Here is a 27777-nt window from a genome sequence, read left to right as displayed (position 1 = left end):
CGAAAGTTGGAGTTTCGAAGCGCTGCAGCCACGAGGCGGGAGAGGCCGTTCAGTCCCTCCGACGGAGCAGGCGGACGCGCGGAGGGGAAACCGCGCGGATCGGGGCTGCAGGAAAGGGCAGTTTTCAGCGCAGCGCTGCCCCTCGGCAGGGCAATTCCTGATCCACCCGCGGTTTCGGTGGGTTCTCAACCCCCACGAGATGGTTCGAGAGCGCTTTGAGCATCCGATGCTGCATTCCGGGTAAGCGCACGTAGTTCCAGACCGGGTGCTGCCTTGGCACGGCTCCGGGCCAGCTCCAGGCCCTCCGGAATCCGCGGCAGCGCCACGTCCTGCTCCGGGGTATTTCAGCGGAGCTTTCAGGCAGGAAGCTTGAAAAATGTCTGCAATTCAGGCAGCCTCTGCCCTTCTCAGCCTGCATCCAATAACAACAATTCATCCAAAACCTCCCTGGGAAAAGCAATTTTCTGCCAACAACATAAACCATGTGCAAGAGAAAACGCAGGTGACTTAGTTTTAAATAAAGTTATCAGTATCTGTAAATCTTCATTAAGCAGCATCCTTTCATTGCAGAAAGTATCCTCTATTGCATTAGATTTCAATTACAACGCAGCTCATACTCCAATAAGCGGATTATATTTTCCTTACTAATGGCAATGCTACAAAAAACCCAACGTAGATATTTTTAATGCTTTCTATATCTTCATAATTGTAAGAGATCTCCAACATTCGCACACGACAGCAGCTTTTGGCATCTCTTTAATAGCATTAAAACCTGTTCTTTCAGGAATGTGGCACAATACTCATTTGTACAGCTGCAGCAGCAGGGTGTGATGGAACGGGATTTCGTGGCATGCCCCAGGATTATCCAGTGCAGCATCACGGTGCTTTTAGTAAGGCTAAGTTAGCACTCGTGGCAGCCACAGCCTCCTTCCCGCACGGCCTGTCCCAAGTGGAAAAACTCCCACCCTGCTTTATTTCCCACGGAAGCTGGGGGAGCAGAGGCAGGGGAGGGAAAAGGAGCGGACCGGGGTGCATCCCTTTGGTGCTGAAGGAAAAGCCGTGGGCAGCGTCCCGGAGCCCAAGCACGTGAGCAGGGATGGCAGCAGCGATGCTGCTGCGTTTCACCCCATGACAGCAAGGGGCTGTGACTGAGGCTCCCCGGGGATGTTTCTGTTCTTCCTTTGGGGTATAAAAGCGAGCCAGTCTGACCAGAACAGTGAGACTCGTCCCGTTCTTGAACTACTAAACTAAACTAAAAGCCTTGGTGACTCGCGGAACGTGCCGATGGCGGGGCCCGACGTCCCCAAAGGGACGGCCACGCTCTCGCCTGGGAATTTCGCTGCTCCTTGGCAGCCAACCCATAAAAGTCTGGAGGAACGAGGGCCGGGGCCGCGCTCCCGGCCGGGCCGCCGGCTCTTCCCGAGCAGGGCCCGGCCGCCCCGATGGCCCCGGGCGCCGCTCGCGTGGCGCTGGGGACGCGCCGGGCCCCGCGGGCAGCGCCCTCCACGCGCTGCCCTTCTTTGTTGCTCCGTTTCCCCCAGTCACCAGAGCGGCTTCCTCTTCCTCCTCCCCACTGGGCGAGAGGAAGGAGCGGAGAGCCGGCCACAAGGACAGCTCCTCGGAGCCACCGTCCAGGCCCCTCTGCTGGCCCTGGGGACACCCCCGGCGCTGGACTTTCCTCCCGGATGCATTTTCCTCCTTGGCACGATGCAGCCCCAGCTGCTTCCCAATGCCGGCCACTTCCAACGCCCGCCCCAGCGGGGCTGGCGGAGCAGGACCGCGTCCAGCAAAACCCTCCCCGCAGCCTCCCGCGGCCGAGGCTCGGCGAGGAAAGCACAAACCATATCCTTCCTGACAGCGCTTCTTTCCCCTCGCCTACAAATATCATTGCAAGACGGGCAGAAAAGATAAGGAGGAGCAGCCGCAAACTCTGCGGCGGGAGCGGGACGGCGCCCGGCAATGACGGAGGGGACAAACTGCCCAAACTTCAGCATCGGGATGCAGCTCCGGGACAAACTGCCCAAACTTCAGCGTCGGGATGCAGCTCCTCACGCCTGCTCTGCGCAAAATACCCTGCTTGGCAAAAAGCTGCAGGTCTCGCTTTGCAAATACTTTTGCCGAAACCAAAGCAGACCTTTAATGCTAAGAAAAATTAATTGCTGTTATAATGAAGTGGAATTCAGGATTCGCCCTGGTATGTGTTTACATATTTACATGTGTACATACTCCTGCACATAGACTTCTGCAGGCAGGCACCCCTTCCTGAAAACCAGCCTAAAGACCAAGCCGCCTCGCAGCCCGCCTGATATCCGTGCACAAAACCCTGGATCTCATCCATAGGAATCAGGCAGACGCCGGGCAGAGCGACCCTCCTCCCCGCCGCAAAGCGACGCGTCCCCAGCCCTTGCTTCCCTTGCAAAAGAATTGGCTTTCCGCAAAAAGACCTGGAGCAGATCCCGGAGACCTTGCCTGCATCCCAGCCTGGATCCTACCGAAATATCCCTCTCCTTCCAGATTCACCGCGCAGACGGAGAGGTTTAGAGGGCTCCCACTGTGCAGGGACAGGGATGGAGCGGGTGCCCCTTGCTGCGGGGGTGCCGGGACACGGCGGATCCTCTCCGGCCAAGGGGGAACTTCCACCTCGGAAGCGAGGGAAGGAAGGAGCCCCGGGCAGGCTCCGGGCTCGGGGCTTTTCCCCCTGCCCCGAGCACGAGGCGGCCGCTCCGCTCTCCCAAGCGGCGCCGCGGCCCGCGGCAGCGCCAGGTCTCCCGCTTCCCCTCTCAACCCGCGCCCCGGAGCCCCGGGCCGGGCGGCTGCCACGCGGGGCCGCGCCGGGAGCTGTCAGGGGCCGCGGCCGCCCCGCGCCGCCTCACGGCTCCCGCCGCCGCCTCACGGCTCCCGCCGCCACCGCGACCCCCCCCTCACCCCACGCGGGGCCGCCCCTCCGCCTCGCGCCGCGCTTACGGTGCCGCCGCCGCGGAGCTGCCGAGGGAGGAAATGCGCGTGTCACTTCCTGAGAGCGGGGCCCGGCCCCCGGCACCTGCGGCGCCGCCACGCGCGCGCGTGGGAGGGGACGCGCGGCCGCCCCGAGCGACGCCCCCCCCCCCCCGCCCCGCGCACACACGCGCGTGTTGTCACCCCCCCCCCCCCCCGGCCATGAGGCGGCCGAGGGTGACTCCTGGCGGCGGCGACACCGCGGGGTCCCCGCGTCGCCCTCCCGCGCGGCAGCACCCGGAGGAGGTTGGGGTTGGGGGGTTCAACCGTGCCCGGCTGGGGACGGTCGCGCACGCTGAGTCCGCGCTGAGGAAGAGCATCAGCATTCCGGAAAATAAAGAGGAAAGGAGCCGGGAAGCACACGGAGGAAAAGTCCAGGTTTGAGCAAGGAGAAGCTCCTGCCCGCAAAGGGGCTGCCCAGGGAAGTGTCACCGGCCCTGGTGCGTGGATGAGGTGCCGAGGGACGCGGTTGAGCAGGGGGCTACGGTTGGGCTCAATGACCTTGGAGGTGATTTCCCACCATCGTGATTCCACAAAGCGTGCGCTAAAGCGGGTCCTGCTTCGTACAACACTGGTCTGAACGGGCTGGGAATGGGGAAAAAGAGCTTGGGGAGGTGAAGGGTTTCTGCACCGGCTCCTCGGGCACGTCTGCCCTCCTCCCCCGAGCTCAGAGTGGCACCAATAAAGACAAAACCCCATGAAACTCCTTTTCCAGAACCTTGGGAATGAAGCCTGAAATTGTGTTTTCACGTTTTTGCCGTGGCCTGTTGCAATAACAAAACGTGCAGCATCATTAACTCCGTGCCTGGCGGCCTCATGCCCACAGCGTCGGTCTCTGAGAGCCAAGACGACAGTTGCTTTCCGCCTTCCTTCAGAAAACACATAAAAACGGCATTTTTAAGCTCTCATCCCCTCTGTGGGTGCCGGGTGTGCAGGAAAGCCCAGCATGAGCTCTGCCCACGCGCCGAGGCCCTCATCACCAGCACCCACGTTTGCTGCCGAAGCGGCTCCCGATAAGCCAAGCGCTGCCCCGCACGGGTCACAGCTGCGCTGGATAATCCAGAAACACAGGAGCTGGGAATTCAGGGAGGCAGCCGGCTACGGCCAGCGTCTGGGAAGGAAGAGCCTCAATCCTTCTGCTTGAAACGCCAACGTGGCTCTTAGTGGGAGCATTGGAGAAAATCCGACGGTTCTTCACTTACCTACCAAATGGAAATTAAGCCCTTATTTGTGGCAAATAAAACACGCCAGTGTTACCTTTCCTCCTTTGTCTCGAGGTTAGAACATTTCATCCTCTATCACTGAAAGGCCAAGGGATCCATTAATTGTCCCCAAATCACCGTCTCTGTTCACACTCAACGTGCTCCCAGCCACGATGTCCGAGAGAGACGTCCCCTCCGTATCCCTCAGTGCCACCCGCTCATCTGGCGCTGCCTTCCTCTCATCCCAGAGCAGGCACTGGGAGTGCAAAGGTAGGTCTCCTTATGGCAGTGCAAAGCCCTGGCCCGTTTACTTTTTATTTTCTTTCCATATATTTTACTGAAGATGCTTTGATATGTTAAAATGCTCTGAGGGCTCATAAAATAACGCGGTTATTGTTGCAGCAAGGCGTTGTTCTCTGCCGTTGTGTATGCCAAGATGAGGAAAGCAGCGAGTGCCAAAACACTGAAAATTTTGCTGGATGTTGGCTAAATACCACACTGAAAAGTTTTTGTCTGGTATGAAATAACATGGTTTTTGGCAGTCTTTAGCTAGCTACCTTGGAACACTACAGAATGGACATAGCACACTATATATGCATGGATTTTCCTTGCAATGGCTACAGTCCTTAGTGCTTTCTTGGAAGGTGCTAGCACCTTAGAAAACCAGTGATGAGGAAAAGCAAGGTGTGCTGAATGTGAAAAAACTGCTCAAAAAGACTTCCTTAGGTAAAAGCATCCCCAGGAGCAGTGCTCCTTGCACCCCAGGGTAAAGTGAGCAGTTTGGGTTAGCTGCCTCCTTTGCCCATGCCCCATGGGCACATGGCCTGCAGCACCTGTGAGATAAAGCTACGTCTTCACTTTCAAAAAGGCCAATTTTAGAGTGGAAAAAAATGTGTATTTTCCCCTATAAAGCTGCAGGACTGAAGAAGAGCCTTTTACTGAGCTGGAATATGTACTAAAACTAGGTTAGTTCAGCCAACGTTCTTCTTGCTGGATCTAGACGTGTCTCATTCCTATAAAACACTGCAGGGCTGTAGCTGGAGCAGTGGAGTAGCAATCCCCAACTGTGCTGGGGTAGTTAGGCTAAATCAAGCTTTTCTTTAGCAGGGAAGAAAATGAAAACATCTGAAAGTCTGCAGGCTCATCCACTGTAGAGATCCTTGGAAGACGTTAATTTTACAAACCACAACAGCCAGGTATAACTTTATAATTAATAATTATAGCCTGTGGTATCTTCAGACAACAAGATAATATTTTAGAGGTGACATTAATTTATCTGTGTACCCACCTTGTGACTGGAACTCAAAGGCAGGGCACAAGAACCACGTTTCCTTTGCAACTTGCACGACATATTTTATATGATTTTTGGTGTTAAGATTCATATTTTACTATTTTAGGAAGATTATTTTTAATTTTAAAAGCGATTTAAAAAGAAAAATAGTACCTAAAAATAATAATAATAATAAAAAACAATATTTTATGGAAAAGCAAGCAACATTTGCCCCGAAACCTACATACCCTATGCTGTGTGAACCTATAGTTAAATTCTCCTTAGATTATTAAAAGTAAATCCAGGACAGCCGTTACTTTATTCTCATTCCATGATTAAATCCATATCATGCCTTCGTTAGCAAAAATTCCAAACAGGAACAAAACAGATGCCCCAAACACACACTGCCAGAATACTTACCCAATAAAATTTGTCTGTATTAACCCTCCCTGATCCCAGATTTGTTACAAAAAATGTCATTTCCATCAAAAATAGATCTTATCTGAACTGCCACTTACATTTAATGGCATTCCTGTTGGCTGTTGGAGGCATTCGGGGCAGATGCAGGATATTGTACTACAGTAGTTAACAGGATGATAAAAGGATCTCGGTTTTGGCACTCAAATTATGAAAATGAGGCTGATGAAATATGCAAAGAACTACTCACCAAGCCTAAGCCTCCTCACCACTGCTGTCAGGCTGTTCCTCCGGAGCAAGCAGCATTATCCTGTTGTGCAGAAAGATGGAGAACTTAGGATTCCCACCCTGAAGACCTCAGACTGATCACAAAAGGGGGATCCACCATCGGGCAAAGCTTTTTTGCCCCATTTCCTACCGTGGGGAAGTACCAAAAGAGTTTCTCGACCTTTAAAGATCTTCTGAGCGCTGCTTAGAGTGGAAACTCTGAAGAGCAGTTCTAAGAGCAAACGGCATCTTCTGCCATGAAAAGAAAACTGATCTCCTAATGGGGACCTCGTGGCTGCTCGAAATATCGTGCTTATTTATTGTCACCTGTAAATGTGCATCAGGGCATAAAGAAATATTACTTTCCCTCCTTGCAAGCAGCAGTAGGATTTTGCAATCCAGAAAAAAATAAAGGCAAATAAATAAATAAATAAAAGATCACACAAAGAAGTTAAAAATAATAGAGAGGATAGTTATGGTTAGATTCTTCTGGGTTTGTGCAGTTAAAATCTGTCCTGAAAAAAGAAAATCACTAGAAAAGCAGATGTTCATTACTGGCTCTTAGGACATAGGAGCATTCTATTCAGCAAATTAATAATGAGAGAGGCATGTGTCACCTGCCAGGGAAATTATAACATCACACCTTTATGTATTTCTGGACTCAGTGGAAATAGCTGGCAAAGCATCCACACACTCAGGCAAGGGGGATTTTTAAAAACACTCAACAGCTCGAACTCTTTTCCCACAGAGGGAGACCAGTTCAGTGGAAACAGAAGTATGCTGAGTCTGAGAGCTTCTGAAAATCTGAATGTAACCCACTAACTGGTTCTGTTTTGCAAGTGCTGCAGCTTTTATATTCGTTTCCGTCCTTACTTGACTAAATATTGGTTTTGGATAGTGCTGTTGCACTCAATATTTACCTACGGGAAAAAAAAATAAAAAGAAAAATCAAGCACATCTCAAAAGCTTGTTCCTGCTACACCTCACAACAGAGAAAAAGAGATCTTTGCTTTGTAGAACACATTTGCTTCAATCAGTCACCAGTTGCCAAAATAAAAGTTAAAAAACACATAAGCTGTACGTTCCAAATGCAAAAATCATTCGGCTGTATTAATCATAAAAATCAGAATGCCTGATTTTCCTCTTACTTACAGACTTGCAGCTTCCCAAACCAAATAAGGTTGTAGCAAGGACAAAATTTACAGGCAAGTTATGCAAAGTTGAAATGTTTCTACGGCAACGTTTTACAGTCCCTTGGAGTTCCATACAGTCTTTTACTGTGCACTCAAAGAGCATTTATTTACACATGTGTCTGAGGTTTTCTGTCAGATTTTCTTTAAGGCTCAGGCTTTTCTTTTCTCAACTAATTTAATTTGTCCAAGATGCATGGTCCCACTTTTTTTCTCTGGAAAACCAATGCTGTTACACTGTTTCCAACTCTTCCTCCAAAGCAAAACTTGGGTGTTGGCAGCTCCTCCAGAATTTCGAATCCTGCCAGACAGAAATTAAAATGCTTTTATTAGAAGGAAGTCATTTTATTCTCCTCTTGGATAACCCTTTGCCAACCATTCCTTATTGGTTTGGAAAACTTGCAAGTCAGTTACTTTGTAAGTTTATAGGACTGCATTGTTAGACTGCATTGCTGCTTTATACAGCTGAAACCCTTCCACGGATAATAAAAGTCTTAGCTGGCTGAATTACACAAATTAATGACAGAAAAGATGATAACTTGCCAGCATTTTTAGCTCTGCAGAAGGGAGGGTTGTATTAGATCCACACTCTTGAGTTTCAAGCAGGAGATTCGTGAACTGAGCAGTGTGTTAAAAAAGCCCTTCAGAGTAGATCAGAAAGGTCACTGAGCAGATCACCTCAAACATCAGTCCAGACTTTCCAATTTCCCCAAATATGAGAAACAAGGCTACCCTGATTTCAAAACAGACCGGGTGAGTGATCAGCCTGTTAATGGAGGACCAAAAAAAAACAAAACATGGGTATAGAATTCCCTCCTCTCCCAGCCTTGCTAGCTTGAAATTGCTTTTTTTCAGAGAACACAACCTGTGCTCCCTTGACACACTGGCACTGGTCAATAAAGAAGCTGCAATTTTTGATGTCTTTACCTTCTCTGAACTCACTCAGCAGCTCCTCCTTGGTCCAGTTACAGGATGTTATGAGGAAGAAGCCTCCTGGCTTCAACGTGCTGCAGAGAGATCTCACATACTGCTTCCTCTTCCCCACTGCATCCTCAGGATTAAGGCTTACAGCATCGAACGTGCCCTTGTCGATGCAAATCTCAAATCCTGAGAGCTCAGCTGATGGAGCCAGGAAGTCTTCTACCTAAAGTAGAAGCCTGTATCTGTGAAAACAATCTTACACTCGGGAGCTCCTGAATCTTTAATGCAAAGCAGTGCTGTAGAACAGAAAGCCTCCCACCTGACAACGGACGTGCTTAGGAGAGGCAGCTCAAAAGCTTTTTGCATTATATAGTGCCACGTTACCTTCTCTTTCCTCTGTGGATTACAAATGATCTATTTGCTGTAAAGCCCAGCTATACATCTGCCCATGTAAAGCTCAAACTAACGTATTCCAAGTTCATTCAGTCCTTACTTGTAGTTTGCTCCCTGGTTACTTGGCTTTAGCAGTGTGCCAGGCACTACACAAACACAAAGCAAAACACAGGGCCCATCACAGAGACCTTACAACCAACCTGTAAGGAAGGAGATGTCACAAGGGCACAGAAGCTACACAGCAGACACAGGAGGCTCACGTGAATTCCTCAGCCTGCCCACAGCACTGCTGCTGCTGCAGACTCTTTCAGTTAAAAGTTTAATCTTCTATCTCAAAACTGAAATGCAGGGAGTACCAAATAAATCACCAAACTTGTCAAATGACAACCCACTATTCTGCCCCCTCCCAGAAGCAGGGGAAGCTTTTTAGCCCCAATGGCTGTTGTGAACAGAAAAATAAATAGACCAAGAGATCTTCTTGAAAATACAGATTTATTGACAAGCTTTGGCTAGGGTCCTCCCTTGAAGTTTAAAACACAAATGAAAGGCATTGTTAATATATTACATTGAAACCACTTGAATAGCAAGTAGCTCATTTAACCTGGGGTTCCACTGCTTTCTATTTCCTTAATATAGTTTCTCTCAGCACTTACCTGAAATTTAATGTTAGACATCCCTTCTTTCTCTTTTACTTGTTCTGAAAGTTGTATTGCAGAGGGAGAGTAATCGATCCCAGTGAGATTAGTGTAACCAGATTTTGCCTGGACAGAAGGAGAGAACCTTAATCAGTGAGCTGGCAAACTGTATTTATTCAATAAGTGTATTCCCTATACATAATCCATGTCACCTCTTAAAACCCACCCCTTCTGCCCCTTTTTATTCCTGTTATCACCACAGGAGTGAAACACCCGGGGAAAGGAGCTGAAATGACTCCATCCTGTCTGATACCTCATCCAGAGAATTGTTAACTGAAAGTTTATTTCCATTTTGTGGAAAACGGAGCAGAACTGTGAAAAGTCACGCTCTGGAGGGGGCTAGGCTGCTGCACCAAAAGTATCTCTGGAACCAGCATTTTCAGTGATAAGAGCATTGGCCAGTGCCAGGTGTTTCAAAATGAGAAGAAATCCTCTTTAGTAAGTGTATAACATTCATATAAGCAGTCATTTGATTTACAAGCTAAATCATATGAGCCAAAATAGATAATAATTTGATCAGTAAAATACTGCAAAAACTTATGCTTTTCTAACTATTGATGTTAATATCTAATTGAATACAATTATCTGAATGCAACAAGGTTTTTGCTGTAATCTCCACAGCGAGGTGACACAGGAGAGACAGGGAGGTGTGTTGGCTTTTTGGTTTGTTTCTGATCCATACACGGCCTTCACCCAGCACAGAAACCATCAGCCACATCTCTGCTTTTCCAAACACTGACACCTCGACAGCAAGGAACACTGCAAGATCTTTTCCTAAACAGTCTTTCCTCCTCCAGCAGCCCTTCCATCTGTGTGGGTGCAGCGCTAGCCAGCTGTTGTTAATTGAAGGCTAATTGCAGCTAAACACAAAGCCTGTGCTGTTTGCATTGGAAGAACAGCAGATTGCTCAGCCCACGTCCAGCAGAGCTCCAAGAGGGATCCAAGCTCCCTGAGATGCCCGAGCTGGGGGGTGGTAGATCCCACAACAGCTCCCTTGGGTTGGAAAGGAAGAGCTTGAGTCACTTCAGGGAGTTTCCATTCACTCCTCTAGCCTCCAAGGCAGGGAAGGAAAGTCTGAGGAAAACCACCAGCCAGTGCTGCTAAACTCGTACGGCCTGGCTGCTGCTCCCCATGGACAGGGAGAGATTGTTCCCTAAAAAATGCCTGCACTGAATCCTGGAATCTGAGTCCGATCCTGAGGCTGGTATTAACCACCACTGCTGCCTCTTCCTGAAAAAGCAGTTAAGGGTAAAAAAGCAGAAAGTAGCTTGCAATGTCATTAGCACTGCACCGTGATGGAGCTCTTGGTGTTGGCAGGGGAAATCCTCTCACTTGGGTGCTGAATTCATTTCACATCAGAGAATTTTTTCTTTTGTTTTGGGTCCCACTTATTACCTGTTGTCAGTCAGCCCTTTTCCTTCCTTTTGGTGTAATATTCCCCATTAGAACTGCAAATGCCTCCTCCAAACCCAGCTGCAATTGAGAGCAACTTTTGCAGTATATTCCTGTTTATTACCCTTTACTATTACGGCAATACTGGGCCCAGGCATTAACCTCACTCCGTGCTGCTTCCTCCTGTTCCGAGGAGTTTGCCACACACCAGCCAGGGACGTGCTCCTCCACAGCCTCCAGAACTGCATTCTGACTCCCCTCTTGGGCTTGCCGTTTCCATTATCAACCCGAAATCCAAAAACACAACTTTCCTCCTGCAGTTGGAGCTTGACAAAATAAACCTATTTCCAAAAGCTAGAAGCTATCACACACAAACACAAAATCTTCTACATCAGCTGAGACCTTGAATCACTTGGTGAGGAGGAACATGTAATTTTTAAAGTCACTTTCCAAACAGGAACTGCACTGAAGATATCTTGTCAGCCACAGAACCTGAGGTGCTTATGGCAGTGCAATAGCTTTTAAAGGCTACCAGGCTGCTGTTTTGCTGTTATAGGAGGAAATTAATTTCAGATTTATAACTGTTGCCAAGATAAAATTAAGGCCTTATAAATAGATTTTTTCCATTAGATTTTTCAACAAAGACAGAGGTAGTATTGTTTTTTTTTTTTAAGAAAAAAGATCATCACTATTAAGTCACCAATTTCTCTTAATGAGATGAATGATTCTACTTTTGAGGATAAAACTTCTCCTGCACTGCAGGCCGTGGCAGCTGATCCCTGCAAAGACTTTAAATTTTTTTTGTTTGTTTGTTTTAAACCCAAGTCCACACTAAAAATATCCCAGCAGTATTTCCATCATAAACCTGCCTCTGAATGCATCCGTTTCAACTTCTATAGCATCTATGCAGCTAATAGAGAATATAGCACAGCAGAATCTGTTACAGTTTGACAGCTACTCTCTTTAGCAACTCTCCAGTAATATTACATCAGAGGAGTCAATTAGAAAGAGGAAAAGATCCCTGCAGCTCCTAAACTACCTCTACCACTGGGTAATGACAGCGTTAGCACCCTTCGAAACAGGTCTGGTAATGGAAACTTCTTGAAAACTAATGTTATCGACTTTTCAACACATTTACCTAAGTGACTTGTTCTTAACCACTTTTCCGTAAGTGGGAGTATCATTATCAAAACTGAACATGGGGAAAGGGTCTGGTTTTGCACACAAAGTACTTTGTGTGTTAAGCAACTTCATTTCCCTACCTGTGGGTGCTTTACACAGCAATAGGAAGAAAAAAACACCTTAAACATGTGAAAACAGAAAAGTAAAGTTAACTTAAGAGATATTCAGGCTGGCTACCTAAAATACTCACCATCTTAAAGGTGATTAAACATTGATTTAAAGAAGCTATTTTAAATTTTAGAAACCAAAAATGCTGTCAGGGTAGTAAATCCTAAGAAAATAGTAGTTAAACAAACAAACAAAAATAGGTACTTTCATTTGGTAGAGCAACATATTTCTGTTGGCTAGGTCTGGATTTCCAAACACCCCTCATGGCATTGCTGGTTTATTGAGTTAGATACCCAGATCTCACTGGGTAAGGGCTAATTACGTCCTGCTTGTGAAAACAGTATTTAAATTATTCTGCTCTGAGCCTCGATTCTGGATCAAAAGCACCAACTGTGCAATAGACCAACCAGCTCCACCAGCAAGACACCGTTCCCAGTTCCGATGTCAAGGACAGGGCTGTCACGGGGGATCTGGTGTTTCTCCATCCATCGAATCAAGCGGACGATGCTTTCTTCTCCAAACCTGTTAGAAACAGGGACCCGAGTGACCAAGACAGCAAAGACATAGTTAAGACCCAGCAACTCTATTTCATGACTTCCACTCGCCAGCTTTTGTTAAGCAGCTGGGCAACTGCTTATTGAACAACTCGGTTACTGAAGCAATTGGGAAACGGGTGGCATGGATCGTATTCCAAGTTTGCTTTGTTTAAGTTTCACAAATTCACTGAAAGTAGAGCCCTTGGGAAAGGGAAAGAAAGGGAGGGAAGGAGAAAACGGAGCTGGGAACTTGCCTTATCCCATCTAGGCTCAGCGATTAAAAATGAGTATTTATGGGTAGAGCAGACCACGGACTGCGTGACACAGCCTAGGAACCTGCTTGGAAAACCGGCCCGGAGAGAAGCGGGGGGTCGGGATTAGGCGCGGGACTATTCGGTAGCCCCCTGAGCCCCTGGCTGCGCGCGGCTTAACCAGGAACACGCACAAACGCGCGCGGGGGGTCACGCTTACCAGATCTCGCCGGCGTCCCCGCCGTCGCGGAAGCTCCGCAGCTCCCTCTCGTACGCGGCCTCCCAGCTGCGGGCAGCAGGAGACGCCGCCGTTAGCGCCGGAGCGGGAGGCGGCCGCCCCCCGCCGCATCCCCATCCCGATCCCGATCCCGGCCCCGCTCCCGGTCCCTCCCGGCCCCCGTCACTCACTGCTCGCGGGTGCCGAGCGCCGAGGGGCTGAACGGAGTCTCCTCACACGCCGGCCCCGCCGCCATGCCGGCCGCGCCGCCGGAAACAGCCGGCGCCGCTCCAGCCGCTGGAGGACTGCCTCTCGTCTGTCCTGCCTCGGGGCCTAGCGAGCTCCGAGGAGCCCGAGCTGCGCCGCAGAGCCCCTGAATTCCCTCAGAGAAAAACCAGAACTGAAAAGCAGCGGATTTGCCCCGGGAGGCGCCGCGATGCCGCCGGCTCCGAAACCGCCCCCGCCTCCGCGCGGACTACAGCTCCCAGGCGCCCCCGCGCGCCGGCGGCGGAAGCGGGCGGTGGCGGCGGCGCGCGGCGCCTTGTGGGAGCGGCGGCGGCGGCGGGCTCCGTCATGGCGGCCTCCATCTCGGGCTACACGTTCAGCTCCGTCTGCTACTTCAGCGCCAACAGCAGCGCCGACCACGTACGTGACGGCACCGGCACCGAACCGGCACCGCGGCCGGCAGCGGCACCGCGGCGGGGCGGCCGGGACCGGGGCGGGGCCGGGCCGCCCGGTGCCGGCTCCGGGAAGCCCTCTGCAAAAGAGGCAGTTCTGGGTGTCGCGGAAGAGGCGTTTGTGGCGCCGGGGAAACCCCCGTAGGGCCCGTTGTTGCCGTTGGTAGAACCGGGAGCTCTGTAAGGTGTTCCTAAATCCGGAGATCTTGGTGGAAAAGTCTGGTAAATCGAAGGGCTGCTTGGCCCAAATGTGTGCTTTAAACCAAAATTCTGCTTAAAATCCGAAACAGTCAGAAAGTTTTGCTGTATGACTGCATGTAGTGGTTTTCTCTTTGTTTTAGTCTCTCTTTTTCTTTCTCCTTTCCGTTGATATTGCAGGAAGGGTTCCTGCTGGGAGAGGTAAGGCAAGAAGAGACGTTCAGCATCAGTGACTCGCAGATCAGCAACACCGAGTTTCTACAAGTCATTGGTAAGTAATAGAATTCCCAGAAATTCCCAAAGAAACATTGCTCCTCTTTTTTTTTTTTTTTTATGTAAGATTTTTCCGGTCTCTCAAAATTGCTATTAAGCCATTTGCTGCGTTATTGAGGTGTGAGCAAAGGCTTTTCCTGGGTATGGTGTGTTACGTGTTTGTCCTTTTGTGAGGAAGTTACCCTTTATTGCAGACACTTACCTGAATTTTGTAATGGAGAAATGAGTTACTTGTCTTCTGGTCCTGCAGTGAATTTCACGCAGGAATATGCCCAAAATAAAATAAAATAAATCTGTATTATATCAGTTACTAATAGTGAAAGGGGGGGATTTCCAGCAGAGAGTTTGCATGTGCAGCTAGTAGGTGGTAACAGTGAAAACAAGATTTGCCCAGGAAAGGCAGTCAAAACATTTTCTTTCTTGATAAGCAGCGCAATACTGTAAAGCTGGCTGTTGTTGTGGGTAAAGGGATATGATTCTCACGAATCTTAAGATTTGGCATCTCTGGTTGAGCTGTTGTTGATTGGAATAAATATTTTGATATGTGTGTAAAAAGCAGTCATGGGTAGTTGGCTGATTTACAGAAATTTAGAAGCCCCTGCAAGGAATGATAATGGCTTAGGGTCCTTTTTGTATGTGCGTATGTAACTCAAAATTCATGTAAGCTTTATTATAAAAGATCTCATGTATACGTACTCGACTTCCTGTGTCCTGAAATCTGCTGGTTTGTGGATCAGATTCCAGACAGCAGAGCAGGGCCTCTATCAAGCTTAGCTAATACTCAGATATCTTGCATTTGGCTCTCAAAATAGGTTTTAATACAAAACTGATAGTTTCAGAAACTTGTACTCTTGTTATGTCTGAAAATGCCACATTAAAGTAGGGGCAATTGTGTGAATAAGAATCGTGAAGGTTAAGGAGGTTTCTATTCTGATTATTTCTAAGCTGAAATAAGTGATCAAACTGTACTAGTCCTTAAGCTAAGTTAAAGGAGAAAATTGTAAAAAGCCCATCCTTTTATTTTTGTGGATTTTTTTGTATATGTAGTGACTCTCAAAGTACATTTAGAAGAAAACAGAAAGTAGATATCTGTAGCTGTTCAGACAAAACTAGTCATGACTATTCAACAGTAACTCATTAGGGTTGTTGATGACAAACTAACAGTATTATCTCATATTGGTTGCAGCTTCACTGTTGCTTCCTAAACTAAGAGTTTGTGGTTTTAAAAAATACTCCTTTTTGGAAATACTCTTTTGTATTCTCAAATTTAGGGTTTTGTTTATTTGTTTTCTGAAAAGGGGAAAATAATACTTTTTGAGATCTTTTGAATATTTTTCTGTTTGGTGAATACCCACTGAAATAGAAATGCAGATACATGAAGAGCTGAAGTGGGAGCTCAAGAGTTGAACCAAACTAACAGATTTGTAGCACTGCTTTTGCAAATGAGTTTCAACACTTTGTGTTGGCTCTCTCAAAGCTTGGTCATGCTGTATATGTTTAAGAATACATGTACATACAGAAGTCACCAGAGTTTTAAAAGCTCAAATTGAGGATTGTAGACGCTTCGCATGTTCTGAGCAGTAGCCTTGTTGCTGCTGCTCCTCCAAAAGATGAGGTCTGTGTAAATGTGTCATAACCTAAGAATCAAGTATGAGTTCTCAGTAATTACAGTCAAAGTGTTTGCTGGAAGGAGTTGCCATAGGCTGGAATAATTTGATATACTGCCTTTGTTTAGCAAATCATTCCCACAGATTCATGTATGCCTGAATGACAGTGCGGAGTTGATTCTGATTTTAGGGTTTGTTTAGAATTACTCCAACACGCAGCCTTCACACCAGTATCAAAAGTTGTCCTTGCCAGTGAAAACTTCCCGTTTCCCTGGCAGTGTGTGTGCCACGGAGGTGCAGACATTTATTTGGATAGTGGCAGAATACACCGAGGTGCAAACGTGTGCAGCCTGTTGCTCTTGGGAGCTGAGATCTGATACCGGCTTTGCTGGGCTTGCAGGCGTGAGCAGCAGCTGGTGAGTCATCCTCCAGGAAGGAAGGCACTCAACCGAGTTGTTGATAAACACTCCAGCAGGGAACTAACCTAGGGGCTTCCTATTGTTTCTGCATAAACGCTGCTTGCTCAGCTGAGCAAGCACAGTTTAGGATGAAAACTACAGGATTAAGGCAGAAAAACATGAAGAAATGTTAAGACAGCTGAGTGGCATTCTTTTCTGTGACTTCTAATTTCTGTAAGTCATGTTTGGTGTGAGAGAGCATGTACGTTGGGTTTTTGCTTTCTTCTTTCTGACTGCTGGAATCTTACAACATCTGCTGCTTAAATAAGCATCTTAGTACTTATTGCTACATCTAGAATGAAAAAAATTGCAGCAAATTTCTGGTAACTTAATTCTATTACATGAAGTGAAAATGGACTTAATCATTTTTGGATTTTTTTAAATTATAAAGTATTTGCCTTTGTCTAGTTAAACACCCTAATACACAACATTACAACAAGCAGCGTGTATGAACATAAGCAAGCTGTTGTGGAAAAAATGTAGCAAGAGCAAAGAACTAGAAGAACTTATGTGAGCAGTTTACAATGACAGAAGGGGGAAAAAAAAAAAGAAGTGTAATTGAGGCTTATGTATTTTTAAAATATTTTCCACCCTGCAAAGACTGGAAAGAGAAGTTACTTCCCAAATGTGGTGGGAAGTCTCGCAGGGCGGTGTGTGGTCTGACACAAATGTTTCATTGCTCACCAGTTGTGATGTGGAAAGACTGTGCAGGGTACATGCTAGAATTTCCCTTTATCTCGAGCAGCTGGACATATGTCTTTTTTTGTTGTTGTTGCAGAAATCCATAACCACGAGCCTTGTTCAAAACTGTTTAGGTAAGCATTTTCTGTTACCCTCCTGTGTTGGCTGTGTAGTTGGGTTAATGCACAGTATTTAAAAAAAAAAAAGAAAAAAAAAAGGTAGCTCAGTGAAATACACGAGTGTTTTAGATGTACCTAACAATATTTACATTATTTTCTTGTCTGATATTATTACAGAAATGTGCGTAAATGGCACCAGCCATGCTGAGGAAAGCATGAGTTGACAGTTTTATTAACACTCCTCATAATACAACATTTTGGTTTAGAAAAGGTGCTTGGGTAGCTAATAGAGCCCTGTTCTCCTCCTCTTTGAACTCTACTTCAGGTACTGGAGGTGGAGAGTGGTCGGGTTACATCGTGTCACTCTGGTAATGAGGACAAGTGTCAAAGCCAATTTAAATGGGAGGCTCGGATTAGTGCTGCTTAAGCCATGTTGCCCTAAAGTCTCACTATGCTCTGTCTGCCCTTGCTTCACAAGATTGCTCAGGCACACAGGTGGTTTTATAGATAGCTTTACTGACTGTGCTAGCAGCTCATTACTCTTGAACTTTCAGCATACTATTTTTTTTGCTTCTGATTTTCTGTATTCCTAAATTAAAATTAAGTGCAGGTCTATATATTCTGCTTAGCAGCCTTAATCTATTACTTGCAACTTTCCTGCATAGTCTCCGTTTGTTACACAGCCATAGCTTCTAAATTGCTCTCTGGAGATCCTTTTTAGAAGGAATTCCCAGTGAATGACTTTGTGTCTTCATTTGGAGACTTCTAGACAATTAGGAAGACTCAGTACCTTAGATATTATGATTGACATTAGTTACATTAGAGAGAAAAGCTCCAGTCTGCCATTTGTTAGCTGATAATTACACAGAGGGCACACTTATCCCAGTGAAATATATATATGTGTGTGTGTATATATGTATACACACACATATACATATGCTAGAGTTTCTGCACGTAATACCTGATGTCTGCTAGTCTTTTCCTGATTCCTAGGGATGCAAGTCAAAAGTGATCATGTTTCCTGTCTCTTCCCTGTCAAGAAATTGCGTGTTAGTAATTGAGCTGCTGGAGGAAGGGGTAGAAGCCTGTATCTCACAGCATGCTTTTTCACAAGAATAATCTGTATCAGCACCACACTGGGAGATCAGGTTTTCTTACCCCTTTTGCTCTACCTTTAGCTGTAATTGGTGCTGTTTGGGGCATTCTGCTATACGATATTGAGTTAAATGCAGCCACCATCCTCTATGGCTCATCTGCTCTGCCTTCTTACAAGCTGGCATTGCTGTTATTGAGTAGGTTTGCCTCTGAGCAAGAAATAAGCATTTTCTAAGGCCAGATTTATCAATCTGTGCAGTTTTAAAAGGAAGGTGTGGTAGCTCATCCCATACGAGAATTCTTCTAGTGAATCACAGAGACAGAATTGGTTATGTATTACTTGCAAGAATGCATAAATAAGACTGCTAATGTTACTTATGTCTCAAATTTGTAATTAACTGTGGTCTTAATATGCAAATTATTTTGACTACTAAAGCAAACTTTATTTCCAACCTTATTTACCAGCCAAGTACTGAGTTCAGGATTTTCTGTTGTTTTTTTCCTCCCCACAAGAGTTGAGATCATAGACCTCTAAAACAGAGTGTTTTCCTGCACTGCTTTAGGTGTTAGTGATATCAGCTCTTGAAAGAGACTAAGGACTTGGCAGGTAAGTCAAGGAGGAATCTATTTTCAAATGTTTTTCCTTTTATAATGAAGTGTGATCCATTTGAATTTGTAACCCTATCTGTGCAGGTAGGTTTATAAATTCCTAAATTGGTGATGTCCCCTGAAAAACTGTTTGTTAGGTATTGGGCCTCAGTCCTGTAAATAGAACCATGTGGAAAGACCCCAGTGTTTCTTTGGGCTTCTGCTGACCTCAGTAGAACTATTTTGGCTGCAGGGGTCCATTCACATGAGTCTAATTTCAGGACTGGAACTCAGGAAATTTATATATATAGATGCATGTAAAAGGGCCCTACTTTCCTCTTTGGCAGGTAGGGCTTCTGTTATCAAAGCAGGAGTCGATCAAATGCTTGTGAAAAGAAAATTACATGGTCCATTTATGTACTCTGCTTGTAGGGTGAAACACTTTGATCAAACTAATGTGTGCAATGAAAGCATTTTACAACCAAAAATTACAGGCATGTTACAGTTTATTTCTGGTGGTTTAAAGGTGGTTAGGCCGTTTGCACCAGCTAGCCCCATGCACCTGATCTCAGTGTCCTGCCTCCTCCTCTGTGAGCCTCTCTCTTAACTGAATAGTCAACCCAGCTTCTAACCTTGTGCACCCAACTTGGGTGTCTTAAGCAGGTGGTGTGAATACTGACCCGTATTCATAAAGGTAAAACTTGGGAGGTTTTCTGGTGACTTACAGAATGCCATCTATTTGAAGAACACCATCAAAGTCTAAATTATTTATTTTATAAATAATGCATGTGTAAACTGTATACCTACATTTGTCTTTTCCTTTTTTGGTTCAAGCTTTTATGACTATGCAGGCAAGGTTAATGAGGAGAGTTTGGACAGGATTCTTAAAGATCGAAGAAAAGTAAGTTTTCTGTCTTTTCTTCCTCTTCTAGTCCTTTATCCAGTCCTTCTAGAGTCTGCAACTAGAGTGGTATTGACAGACGGGAAAAACAAGGAGTTAACTAGCAGAAATATTTTCATTCACAAATTTTCTTTCACAAGTTCAGTGGTCTCTTTTTCACTCAAGACTTATCCCATGCAGAAGTTGGTGGATTTGTAGTAATATTTTTTACTTACATAAATTTGTGAATAACATCTAAATACTCTGAAGAATTTAATCTCAGGTCTCCAGACCCACTGTGTGTCTAATTTCAGAGCTAAACTCCTACAATTACAATGGGGTGCCAAAATGTAGCTAAACTGAAATTCTGTTCCAAAGACTCAATTTTAAAGGTTAAAAAAAAATGTCGTGACGTAGCCTTGCAGGTATTGCACCAGTAGTTCTAAGCTGAAAAGTGGTTGTATCAGAAGGTAGTTATATGTCAGATATTATAGCTCTATATCGTGTATATTTTGTTAGTAGCATAGCTGCCCTTAAGTGAATAAAATTAGAGCAGTTAACTAGGAGAGTCAAAGTTTGCAGAGTGTGTGAGGACAGGTACTCGAGTGCTGCTCGAGTTTGGGATCTTCACGTTCTGATCCCTTGGCCATCTGCACCCAGGACTTTTGCCTGCGGGCAGGGCTTAAATTGAAAAAGGATCTGCGGGGAAACAAGCCCTAAATTTGTGCAATTCTTGCAACATCGATCATTATGATAATTTTTTTTGTCTATTTCTCCCAATACAAACTGAGTACTGTCTCTTCTGTGTGTGCCTATAGCACATACATGCTCTGTGTGTGCATATATATATATATATATATATATATATATATATATATATATACACACACACACACACACATCTCTGTGCTGATGCAGTGCGTCTCCAGTCCCAGATCCTCAATTCTGGTAATTCCATAATTCTACTTTATGATACTACAAACAGGTCATGTTAAGTTTCCCATCAGGACACAATGCAAAAATCATAAAATTGATTTTTTTTTAAAAAAAAAGACAAATCAAGGTGCCAATGTTTTTTTGACCAAATTTTATTTTGTTAGGACCTTCCTGGCTCTGAAATCTATGCAGATGTATTATCTGTGGTGAGAAAACTGGCACAACTGGAGAAATGAGAACTTGCAATGTTATTTGACTAAAGAACAACAGCCTTAATGATATTAGTGTCATTATATCAAATAAGAAAAGTACTATTGTCTGTGAATGAAGCCAATCTTAGATTCTCTTCTTTTAGCAGCAAAATAAACATGGTTTATGCATGTAATTTTGTAGACTTCCCTATAAAATCATTGCTGCTTATAGCTTTTTTTAATTCGGGAGTCCTGTGTTCTTACATATGTAGAATCTGCTGCATTCCTGTGTATATTGCATATTTTTATGTATCACTGTGTACTCGTGTCTATTCTCGGACTCTTTCTAAGCCATGCTTTGTTAATGATGTGTCCTTTTTCATTATTCTTGTAAATTAAATGTTAGTTTCCCTGAAATAAGAGTTAAATACATGTTGCATTTGAGATAATCATTGAATTAGACTGGGTCTTATCTGATGTGCATACAAATCTTTCACAATTAAATGAGATAATTTTATCACTAAACCCAGCAGATTAGTCCCAAAGCTCGTGAACAAACAGGAATTTGCAAGTGTGTTTGGTGATGCATAGCCCTGGAAATGGAAGTAATACAAGTGAGTAGGGGGCTGAAACATATAGGCTATAAAGGAAAATAAACATGCTCTGTTGGAAGACTGAATAAACTTAATAATTGGAAGATGCTCCACATTTTGTTGTGAAGGTTAAATAATTAAAGTGTAACCTGTATTGAATCTAGGATCCTAAATGCCACTGAGGATATGCAGGTATTTGTACTAGACAGCAATTAAATGGCAGGTTGTAAAGGGACACAGAAATTGTCTTAGTTATAATAATTTTGTGCATTAGCTCATTCAGATTATATCATAGTAACTTTATCAGCAGGTAAATCTGTATCTCAGTTAATCCCTTTTCTCCTGTGCTTTGGTTACAGAATGTTATTGGATGGTACAGATTTAGGAGAAACACTCAGCAGCAGATGTCGTACAGGGAGCACATCATTCACAAGCAGCTGACACACATTCTCGGAGTGCCTGACCTTGTCTTCCTTCTCTTCAGCTTCATTTCCACTGCAAATAACTCCACGCATGCCCTAGAATATGTGCTTTTTAGACCAAACCGAAGGTAAATGTGGTCTGGATGTGAGCTGCTCCTGATTTATTTTTTTAAATTCTGCTGCTTATTGTGTTTTTTTGTCTATTTTGAAACTTTAAAACTACCTTTCATCTTCTACAATTGTGCATTGAGGTTGCTGTTTATCCAACAGTATCTTTTTGTGTAGATAATTGTAATTATTTTTTTTTCTGTGCAAGCAGTTTATAAATTGAAGTTTTAGGATGAGTGAAAGTTCTTCAGACCAACAAAGCCAGTATATTTTAAGAGAAATCATGACTTAGTAACATATTCTTCTTAAATTTGAGACCTGAGCATGGCTTCACTCTCTTTGTATCTGTAAAACTACCTAGAAGGTTTACATGCAGAAGAATTGTGATTAGCAGGAGGATGAAACAGTATCTAGACTAATGTGTAAAGAACCTCCTGAAAAATGAGTAAGGAACTCTATTTTTTTTTTTTTTTTTAACAGGTATAATCAAAGGGTGTCACTTACTATTCCTAACCTTGGCAACACTAGTCAACAGGAATACAAAGTTTCTTCAGTGCCAAATACTTCTCAGAATTATGCCAAAGTTATTAAGGAACATGGGTAAGTGTGTGCTTGGATCATTGCCCTCCACCTTCCACTTTTCCCTTTTTTAAATGAAGTGCAGTCATCAGGCTGTGTTCTTTACCTTCCAATGAATTATGCAACCGTGGGTTTCAAGCAGAGCAAAACAGCTAATTATGGAAAAGAATTAGAAGTTGGTTCCCAGTGTCCTTTTTCTGCTTAGAATCAAATCTTTGAGGAGAACAAATGGAACTGCACTAATAAGCAGAGTCAATGTGGACAGTTGGTGCTGTGGGCCTTCTGAAGGAGACTCTGCATGCAGGACTGTTCTCATAATTGAAACAATCATTTGGCAGTAGGTTTTTTATGCCTTTTTAATTCTAAAATGCAAATCAGCTCTTCTAGTGGAAGAGTTAGTAGTGGAAGGTCTCCTGCATAAATTTAATCTCATTCAGACAAGCCTGTTGCAGAAAAAGCTTAAAGATATGATTTTGTTATTGCCCAAGTTTTGGCTCTCTAAGATAATTCCCTCTTAGCAATACAACATATATTTTAAAAATTGACTACTTAGCAGCATCTCAAAGATAGCAAAAATCTCCACTTGTGTTATGTTTTTTCAAACTAATGACTTGTGTGTGTTTTTGTTTTGTTTTTTGACAGTACTGATTTCTTTGACAAAGATGGAGTGATGAAGGACATCAGGGCTATTTATCAAGTCTATAATGCACTTCAGGAAAAAGTACAGGTAACTAACCTTAATATCGGTCAGTTTGTATAAACCTTCATTTATCCTTTCATAAACAATGGTGTGAGGAACGAAGACTTTTTAGAGTCTGTAGAATATTTCTTGCAAACTATGGGAAATAAACTTTGAAATATAAATATACATATATTTTTCTTCTTCAGTAGTGGAATGGAACTTTTTCTATTTTATGTATTTATTTGCAGTGTCCGCTCCAAAAGTTGTTGGTCCAAATATCCTCCATTCTTGCGTCTTGCAAGTTAGAGCAGTGACTTCAGGGTGACATTGCCTTGCTGAAGGGATCTGCACAGGTTTAAAGGCAAATTTGTTTAACAGAGGGTCTTGGTATATATGAGAGAGTGGAGAAAGCTCCATCTGTTAGTTTAAATTCCTACTTGAGTGCTGCAAGCTCAGCCTGGGCTGCTGCTTTGTGGAAGCTCCTGCTCTCCAACCTGCATCGTGAGTAGCTCACACCTAGGAGGCTGAGCACTTTCCATGCTGGCTCCAGGAGACAGGAAAATTATTTATTTTCGGAGGTCAATCCCATTAGCTAATGGTATTTACTCTTTAATGCTGTTCTTGCCGCTTTCACGCTCTTGCTGTTGTTTGACTTGGTGTCTGGAAAAATGGAAAACGTGACATCATGGGGGAGTTGCCTTCCTCCCCGTTCAGCATGTTCCTTGGTTCTCAACGGGTAGATCACACAGCTCCCCGTGGTTTAGAGAGCTTAAAAATAAATCTAATGCCCATGCTGACATGGGCAAGTCTTATCTTCAAAGTAGAGGATGTTACGGGACTGGAAATAATGGTTGTTTGGGGTTTTTTGTTTTGTTTTTGTCCAGAAGCAGATAAGCCTTTATTAGCATTATTCGCTAACTACATAATAATAATGATACTGCCTAATATTTAATTTCTAAAGAACTGAACAATATATGGTGTAATATGTTTGGATTTGAAAAGAAATTCCAGCATGGTTTTTAAGCTTGGGCTTTTCAATGAAGATTTTGCCTTCTTTTCGCAGTTAGTATAGAGGAAATTTTAAAAATAATAAAAATCTATAGGCCTCACTTATGTAACAGAGGTAGCAGCCAGCAGAGCAGCTTGGGACAGTGGTGCCAGCGCTTGCTTTCCCCAGATAGGGCCGTATCCATGAGCCTTTTATGTTGCAATTTAAAATCATGCTGCTATAATATCATTATTGTGCTAACACCAATATATCTATGGCTATGAGCTTGTTTTGAGTTCAAGCTGAAAATCCAAAACTATCCCACCTGATGGAAGAGACTTGAAGCTTTATGAAAATTTTCCTGTTCCTAATGAATTATTTGGAAATGCTTTTTCTATTTTGCAGAAGTTGGCAACGGCAACTAAAGAAAAATATTAACCTTCAGATTGGATTTTGTGCTGCTCTGATATATTTGACTCCTGCTCCTAATTTTGTGCTTCTAATAGCTCCTTGACTGTTAGAAGCTTTGTTAATCCTGTTGTAGAAGTCTTTCCTGTATTTTTGCAAAATCTAAGTCTGTTTTATGTTTTTCTCCTAGGCAGTATGTATAGATGTAGAAAAAAGTGAGCGTGTTGTTGAATCCTTTCAAGCTGATGTAAACAAGTTAAAAAGGCAAATCGCACAAAGAAAAAATGAAAAAGAACAAGAAATAAGTAAGTTGCCTTCTCCCTTTCTTTTAGAAATGGAGGCTGTAAATACAAAACACTTTATGGAATTTAGTTGTATTCCTCAACTTATAGTAAAAGGGGAAAAAAATCATACTGGGAGCAATATGTGGTGGTTTTATATTGAATGAGTTTACCTGAACTGCAAGTATTTATTCAGTGCTAATAAACAGAAAGCATAAGAGGAAGACATAGGACTGTAGAGGAAGAATGGGGTGAGTTAATTCTGGAAATAACACAGGGAAAGATCTGCTGTAGGAAAGGAAAAGTGGAGCAAAGCCAGGAATGGAAAAAGCAGGACTAAAGCACTGGAGCGACTCCTTTCCAATTATTAAATAGTAATAAGGTACTGTGCTTGCAGGCCAGCAACTATAAAAGGCTTGTGGAAGTCTTCACTCCTTTCCCAACCCCAAATACAAGCCCAGCTCCAATTAACTTTGAATTCTCTTATGTTCCTGGACACCAACAGCCAGGGTAAAGCAAAAAGGATGCTTAAATGATGGGTAGTGACACAGAGCAGCTGAAGTATCGTCCACAAGGTTTGTTGACCCTGCAGCTTTTAGTGAATGTCACAGTTCTTTACCACTGGTTTAGAGGAGAATATCTCAAATATTACCTTCCCCTCCTACTTCATAGCTACAGTCTTATTTTATTCAACATTATTATATTTTTATTGTTGTTTGACTTGGCTGTGAATGTGATAGAGTGCTGAAAAAATACTTTTCAATTTTAAACTAAATCCCAGAGTTAAGTCCCTTTTGAAGTCACTCCAGTCTTCAGGATTACCTGCTAGAAAACAGAAGGAATTTTCTTTTAAACTGTAAATATAGTTAGAACTTTCCTGCTCATCAGTGCTGATACAGTGTTTAAAATATGAATTTCAGTTGGTATTAACTTTATTTTCATGATTCTGCGAAGAATCTGTGAAGAATGTACAGATTCTGGGAAAAGCCTGAGTATTTCCAAGGAGACGTTGCTGATCTAATTCCATTTGTGAGTGTAAGAGAGAACTAAAAGGGGACAGTGCATTGTAGGAGCAGAGAAGAGTGAAAAGGTCAGTGATACTAAAAAGTACTAAGAAAATTCCTAAGCAAACGGCATGTTGCAGCAATACAGAACAAAGCTGCCTCTCCGTGTGCATCCCAGAGCAGTTCTGGAAATCCTTGGATATTTTCTGTGTGCAGGCAGCGAGGCACTGTTGTCACAGGAGTGTTTTACAGGCAAGTCTGGTCTCTCAGCCCACGTTCATGGGCTGGAGCGAAGGAGGGAAGAGGCAGGGAAGGTGCCTGGAGCCCATCCCGCTCCGGATGGGGAAAGGAGGAGGAGGAAGAGCGTTGGAAGTGGTTCCTAGAGCCTGCCACAGAAATGGAAATGCTGCTCCTGGGGGTTATCCTGAGGGGCACTGAGAGAAGTGCGAAGATGTGACTCTCAAGGTGTAGTATCAATTGAAAACAGGAAGATGAGTGGAAGGTAACATGGGCAGCCCAAAAGCAGGGCAGGTTTTCAGTGTTGAACAAGTCATGGTGGGTGGGAAGGAGCTCGTGGGCTTCAGCACAGCTGCTCCCTGGCGCAGGGAGGGAGAGCGGAGCTGGCGGAAAGGTGCAGAGAGCATCAGCTGGAAGGCAGTAAGGGGCAGAAGTTTCCAGTGGCCCCGATTTTGGATTTTGTGGAGTTTTCCTGGTGCAAATGAACCCATCGGGTTACTGAGCACACAAAAGGCAGCAGACTTCCACGGGATGTTTTATTCCCCTTGCGCCTCGTCTTGCAGGTTTGTATAACAGTCATAGTCGAGTTGGACAACACGAGGCTCATGGATGCACTGATGTAAGGAGCAGGCTCTTTTTTGGCAGCCTCAAGGAGAAGGAAGTAACAACAAGCAAGGCCTGATGTGATGGTTAAGGATAGCATATGCCGTGCTGTGATGAAAATAATAATGAGAATTGCCAGACTGAGAGGGGAAAGACCCAGTGCAGGAGCTTGAGAGCAGTACAGGGGACATGCACGAAGGGCAGCAGGCAGGGAGGAGGTGCTACAGGGTGTGTGGTACCGTCTGGCTGGGTCATGTACAATATACTGTAAAGTAAACGGAGTCCCCTAATTCTCCTCTGCTTTTGCAGGACTGCAGCAAGCAATTTTAAACAGGCAAATGCCGCCAGACAACCTGGAACCTCTGTTTGTCCCACGAATGTCCTACACTGGGTTTGCCGTGGAAGGCTGCACGCTGGAAGACTCGGATGTCTCTGATCCTCCCCCTCCGTACTTGGATTTCAGCGCAGCCGGTCAGGAAAGTCCTGCTGGCCACGGCGTCCTGGAGAGCAACGTGTTCATGCCCCGACCGCAAGCAGTAGGTTCCTCCAGTTACGTTTCAACAACGGCAGGATTGAAATATTCTGGAAACGGAGCGTCCCTGCCATCTTCCCAAAGAGCAGTTGGTGACAATGTTGACGAATCGGAAGACAGTGATTATGAAAACTTGCTTGAACCCACAGAGTCATCTGACAGTGAATACTCACAGACAAGAGATTCACGGCCTTCGACACAGCCCGACGGCGACGCCAGGAACACTCAAACCTCTCGGATTTAACAGAAGAAACAATATTAAAAACACTTTTTTTCATAATTGTTACAGAAAGATTTTGGGGATTTAACCTGGAGGAAACGAACTACACAGGATTACTGTGCACACAGAACGTTAGAAGACTTGCACTAGAGGGTTTATTCACCTTGTGATACATTTTGCAAGTTTTGTAATGGAATCATTAGGATAATCAAGTTGTACTAATACTGATGAGGTTCATGGATGTACCGGTAAATTTAGGCAAAATGAAATTTATAGAGATCTTGTAGCTTTTGTTGCCGTATCTTCTTTAAGACAATAAATCGGGATGTAGTGACTAAGCACAGTTAGTGTACAAATAATGTTCTCAAATCAAAACTTACCT

At 44.5% G+C, this 27777-nt stretch overlaps 2 protein-coding genes across 2 annotated transcripts; one reads left to right on the top strand and one right to left on the bottom strand.

Moving 5' to 3' along the window:
* Positions 1-7305: 7305 nt before the first annotated feature.
* Positions 7306-13291, bottom strand: EEF1AKMT2 (EEF1A lysine methyltransferase 2). The gene is made up of 6 exons (XM_088520016.1): positions 13227-13291; positions 13039-13104; positions 12439-12553; positions 9308-9415; positions 8268-8484; positions 7306-7641 (listed from the first exon to the last, which is right to left on the bottom strand). Exons 1-6 carry the CDS (start codon positions 13289-13291, stop codon positions 7514-7516), a joined length of 699 nt encoding a protein of 232 aa, XP_088376142.1. The 3' UTR covers positions 7306-7513.
* A 298-nt stretch (positions 13292-13589) lies between these two features.
* On the top strand, positions 13590-27581 carry ABRAXAS2 (abraxas 2, BRISC complex subunit). The gene is made up of 9 exons (XM_088520039.1): positions 13590-13680; positions 14091-14181; positions 17027-17063; positions 19566-19632; positions 21691-21881; positions 22342-22461; positions 23083-23167; positions 24709-24823; positions 26953-27581. Exons 1-9 carry the CDS (start codon positions 13609-13611, stop codon positions 27417-27419), a joined length of 1245 nt encoding a protein of 414 aa, XP_088376165.1. The 5' UTR covers positions 13590-13608; the 3' UTR covers positions 27420-27581.
* The last annotated feature ends 196 nt before the right edge of the window (positions 27582-27777 follow it).

Source organism: Tinamus guttatus, unplaced genomic scaffold, assembly GCF_059628265.1.
Source record: "Tinamus guttatus ecotype Peru unplaced genomic scaffold, ASM5962826v1 Tinamus_guttatus_pri_ptg000079l, whole genome shotgun sequence".
NCBI classification, from domain to species: domain Eukaryota; kingdom Metazoa; phylum Chordata; class Aves; order Tinamiformes; family Tinamidae; genus Tinamus; species Tinamus guttatus.
Note: the sequence above shows the minus strand (reverse complement) of the source record. Positions and strands in the feature narration are given on the sequence as shown.